Raw genomic sequence first — 5,156 nt, 5'->3', positions numbered from 1 at the left:
GCCGCTCTGCTCGCTCACTACACTCTCTGCAAACTGAGAAGATCTGTAGGAAACATTTCACCGAGTCACACAGACAGATGGCGACTGGAAAATGGAAATTCTGACTTCTCAACTCAGACTGGGCTGAGTGATGTGTGAGTTGCCGCGACGCCCGCTGAAGGGGGCGGGGCTACATATCGAAAACCGCCCATACAGGCTCTAGGAACGCCCACAATAGACGCTGGTTTAGCTGGCTCAGCCTGGCTGGGGGCGTGGTCAGGGTGGGGTAAATCCCCCGTTCTATCCATTCAGCAAAGTTAGAATTTAGCTGATAGCCCAGCCCAGGCAGACACGATCGGGGATTTAACCACCGCAGTAAACGCACATCTGAGCAGTGGTCTGCTCTAGAACCCCCAAACCTGTAGTTTAGAGCCGCAGCACCGTCTTTTGGTGAGTCAACCCATGAGATTGGTTTAGGGAAACTGTAATCCCACCTATTGATGATTTCATAGGTTTAGGGGTTGAATCAGGGCGGGACTCGACGCGCTGTAATCCCGCCCATTGATTATTTCATTGGTTTAGCGGTCGACTTTAATTGTTTTATCGGATGGTTTCATTGGTTTAGCAGCCGACATGTAGCCCCGCCCCACACCATGGACTACGACAATGGACGTATTAAAAGAACAGCTGGGTGCTTGATGGCCACGACACGTTTTGTTGTGGTGAAGCAGGCGTGCCTCCCAGCGGCCAAAAGCACTAATCCCATTCCGATCAAAACCCCTATGATGCCTTAATGGATGGCCCCGCAGGGCATGCATACTTGACTAGACAACACGTCCCAATCTCTTGGGAGGATTTCACCGTTACATGATTTATATGTATTCACTCCTCAATGCATGCCTCCCCCCAAATATGTTATGGAAAATCCTGGGACACAGGAACTATGGACAAAAATAATAAAAAAAAAATCCCTTAATTACTAGTCTACATGAAGCGACCCATGGAAAAATCCCTGGCAACTCCATGATGCTAACCCCTACTACTATGTTTTATTGATATTTGAGAACTTAAGGATTTTGTTCTGGGACCAAATGAATGGGTTTGGAAAACTGGTCATGTCATGACCCCACATACTAAAATATGTATTTGCATCTACTGCACGTGTCTCAAGACCTAATGGTATTTCAGTGCAAAAGCAAAGACATTCGCTTTCAATAAGTCGACTGTTCAGAGCACATATGCAAAACTATTTATTTACAAAAACAAATGGCAGAGTGAATGCACAGTACATTCACATTCCAGACGTGTCACAGGAGTTGCTTTCCATAGAAGCCCAAATTATTCCAGTCAGACATTTCAGGCTAGATTCACAACGAAGATTCTCACTGAGGGAGCAAATATTGCTCAAGAGAACAGCGGTTCAGAACTGTTAAGGCCATTTTAGGTCAGGATGAGATGCAAATAAACAGCAGTCCTTGAAAACCAATGTCACTAAAATTAACTAAAACATGGTCACCTACCAACATTTGTGTGATCCAGACTTTAGTACTTACAATGCATCAAATCAAAGAGCTTTGCAGGGAGAGAAGGGGCACAACAAAGGAGCAATATTTCATTTAAGCAGAACATTTTCACTTTTGAATAGACATGCCTCCATATGAGCAGGTGTCCATCGGAACACAACATTGTTCCAAACTCAAAGGCTCGTCTCTAAGTCAAATTCTACATCACACAAACTACATCAATGGGCACCCTGACAGTAGTTTATCTGCCTGTAGTCATAAGGAAACATTTTTTCTGCTTTGCAATTTTCAATAACTAGGATAAAAAGATGCCATGTGGTGAGAATAGATCTGAGGGCAACTAACATCAGTGGCTGTCTATGTACTCATTAGGAGACATGCATGCTAAGTGAAAATGGTCTGCAAAGACAGCACTAGTATAGCTTTCTTTCATATTTCCAGGTGTGATCATGTACAGCCATTAAGTATGATTCAGTCATTTTCAATATCTTGAGAAACATTTTCAGCTGCTAAACTACTAGGCTACTGTTGGTTTTTAAGTTACTGATGATTCAATACCTGCCTGTTGCCAATTTTTGAACGAAATGCAAACAGCAGGTAGATATGCAATGGGGGTTCGAATGGTAACAAAACCGTAAACCTAAAACTATGCCAATCAACCAGCCAGTTTGCTGGCCACAATCGAGGGCTTCCTCTGTGGCAGGTCCTGAGGTGTTGGGATGTGGTCTCCTGTGATCTCCACAGTCTTCTCCGTTGGGGCGGTGGGCAACTGTTTGTTCTTCATCTTCGCCTTGGCCATGTTGTAGTCTCCAGAATCAAAATACTTTTGCTGCACAAATAAGAAGAGACAGAAGGTGAGAATAGTGTAAGTCTAGAGTCGTTTAAATTAGCAGCGAGCTTAGGCAGCCCAGAGGCAGATACAGCTCTGAAACACACCCCCTTCTGAAGTCTTTTCCTGAGCAGGTCGGGGCCCCCCGGCTTGGCTCCGAGGTTAGGATACCTGGCCTTCAGCTTGGCCTCCTCTGATTTCTCTGGACTTATTACCTTGTCCTCCATTTCCTGTTAAAAAGACCAGACACTCATAGAAAATACTCCATTCGTTTTCAACAAGTGTCTGAAATAGAAGCTTCCAGTTGAATGAAAATCAAATTGACAGTGGATCAGTAATCGCAGTAGAATCTCTAAACCTTATTGATTTAATCAAATTGCACTGTCCATTCTGACGGTTTTGTTAATATGCAGGCGCCGCCATGAGGCGAACTCCAACTGGTGTTTGCGAGATTTAAATTTGCCTATTAGCTAACACTAGCCCGTTTAGCTAGCTACAGGGTTAGCCAGTGTTAGCTACAACTCAACTGTTAGTTAACGTAGCTAACGTTATGGTTAACGTAACGTTACCTAACGCTACGCTAGTTGGGATTCGTCTCGTCTATCACTGTCCACGAGTGAGACTCAAGGTGGAGTGGCTAACTGGCTTGATGCCGTTATAAATTTACCCCGGCAACACTCCATCCAACCAGAGTAGACAAGCTAACTGGCGTTAGCTAAATAACCTAGCACAATTAACGTTCGCTAGCTAGTTAGTAGTTAGCTAGCGTTATACCTAATGTTGAAGTTCCGTCAGTTTTAACAGCGTTTAGCTACCTGCTGTTCTTCAGAAGTCCGCGTTCCTTCAAAATCCTCGGACATAGCTGTACAATCCCAGTTTAGCTCACAAAATGATGACACATACGACCGGCCGTGATACGAGATGAAAGGTAATGCTGGCAGAGAGTGAGCGAGCGCGGGCGAGAGAGAGCTGCTGCAGCCTGCCTGTTTGACAAGTGACAACAGGCCGCTCAATCGATCCCAGAGAAGAGTGCGGGGGAGTGGATGATGCCCGGAAAGAGAAACGCTTTGTCAACGACACCCTGCGCTCCGAGTTCCACAAGAAATTCATGGAAAAATATGTAAAGTAAAGGACTTGAAGTTTTTTCTCATTTCGCCGCTCTCCTCCCTCCAGCTGAAAAGGACATTGTCATCCATAAGGAGAAGTCTTCAATCCCAAGAATGATACATTGCTATTCATGACACCTTGAGCTTTGTATAGTCAACACTTAAAATATTGTATATACATGAGTTGCTGAGTTATACCCTGTGAGGTAAGGTGGTAAAAAGTTTCATTTGTGTCTTTTTTTTTTTTTTTTTTTTTTAAGTAATTTCATTAAACTTGAAAATGTGTCTCTAAAAAATATATATATATATATATACCAATTGCGTCAAAGAAGATGACGTCACTAGTAGATATGACGTCACTTGTGACGTCATATAAGCTGCCTATAAAAGACCATAATGCACCCTCCACTGCACTTACCCAGCGCAGATAAATGCTGTTGTAAGGCTTACTGGAAGCACTAAGGGGAAACTTTGAATAAAAACATTCTCAATATAAAAAAATAATAATAATAAGACATGGATGCAATATTCTCTTCTGCCAGCCCCCTGGTGATGAATGCCATCCGCCAAGAAAAAGTGGAGCAGGTGATCAATTTAAAGGCTTGTGAGGCTGAAAATGAATCCCTCCGCAAAACAGTGGAGGAGCAGGCCATTAAGCTTGAGGCCTGCAAGGTAGAGAACGGTGACCTCCGCCAAGAACTGCAGGAGCAAGCCATTAAGTTTGAGGCTTGCGAGGTCACAAAGAACAGCTTTCGCAAGAAGAGATATGCCCTCCGTCAAGAACTGGACGTGCAAATCATCCGATTTGAAGCCTGCCAGGTTATGATGGAGGCCCTTCGTAAGGAAAACAAGGAGCAGGCCATCAAGCTTGAAGCTTGCAAGGAGGAGCAGTGCCTCCAGGAAGAGCTGAAGAAGCAGGCCATCCAACTCCAGGCCTGTGTGTGGGACAACAAACAGCTTTGCCAGAAAATGGAGCACATCCAGAGAAACATGGCCTCAAATGACATGGCTCCTAAAACAGCCGTCATCCGGGCAGCAGCCAGCCTCCCCTCAGTCTGGGCCTGCCGTGACAAAGAAGGCAACTGTGGCTGCAGAAAGGCAGAGAAGATGAGCGAGACCTTCAGCAAAGAGACTCAGACACCTGTCAGCCTCTCCTCAGAGACAGTCTGGGCCTGCCGTGACAAAGAAGGCAACTGTGGCTGCAGAAAGGCAGGGAAGATGAGCGAGACCTTCAGCGAAGAGAGTGAGACACCTGTCAGCCTCTCAGAGACAGTGGGCCTGCCCGTGACAAAGAACAAGCATTGAATACAATTTACACAATTTTGCATAATGCATAATGTCAGTGTTTTGGTTTAAATATACTGTATGACATGTATGGGAAGTTTGTCCTTAATAAATGAATTGATACCCTACATTAATTTCTTTGCATTCATTTTTTGATGAGCAAAACATTAAACACACTCATTAGCAGGGTCCAAAATTAGTACCAGCCAAAAATGCTGGTAAAATAATATGAGTGGCTAGATTTGTTGGTAGATTTGCTTCACTCACCAGCAAAAAAACAAACAATGGTAATCAATTGAGTGGCTGGCTGGTAAAAGGTGAACTCTCGACCTATAGTTTCAAGATGAAGACCAGACACGCTGCCTCGCATCACATGTAATCTAGTGACCTCATCATGTGTAATCCTAGTGTGACGACAAGTGTAATCCCAGCGTG

General features: G+C 44.4%; 1 protein-coding gene across 1 annotated transcript; it reads right to left on the bottom strand.

The window, feature by feature from the left end:
• Positions 1-1,212: 1,212 nt before the first annotated feature.
• Positions 1,213-3,327, bottom strand: arpp19b (cAMP-regulated phosphoprotein 19b). The gene is made up of 3 exons (XM_083654601.1): positions 3,147-3,327; positions 2,439-2,561; positions 1,213-2,331 (listed from the first exon to the last, which is right to left on the bottom strand). Exons 1-3 carry the CDS (start codon positions 3,189-3,191, stop codon positions 2,158-2,160), a joined length of 342 nt encoding a protein of 113 aa, XP_083510727.1. The 5' UTR covers positions 3,192-3,327; the 3' UTR covers positions 1,213-2,157.
• Positions 3,328-5,156: the final 1,829 nt, after the last annotated feature.

This window comes from Poromitra crassiceps (genome assembly GCF_964638095.1).
Source record: "Poromitra crassiceps genome assembly, chromosome: 18".
Taxonomy (NCBI): Eukaryota; Metazoa; Chordata; class Actinopteri; order Beryciformes; family Melamphaidae; genus Poromitra; species Poromitra crassiceps.
This window is presented reverse-complemented; position numbering and strand designations above follow the sequence as displayed.

What these genes read in the sequence shown, in the direction of transcription:
- arpp19b (XM_083654601.1), bottom strand. Translation starts at nt 3,191, where the DNA reads ATGTCCGAGGATTTTGAAGGAACGCGGACTTCTGAAGAACAGCAG. An exon ending in GGACTTCTGAAGAACAGCAG is followed by an intron (nt 2,562 to 3,146) that starts GTAGCTAAACGC and finishes TCTTTTTAACAG; the next exon opens with GAAATGGAGGACAAGGTAAT. An exon ending in GGAAAAGACTTCAGAAGGGG is followed by an intron (nt 2,332 to 2,438) that starts GTGTGTTTCAGA and finishes TTATTTGTGCAG; the next exon opens with CAAAAGTATTTTGATTCTGG.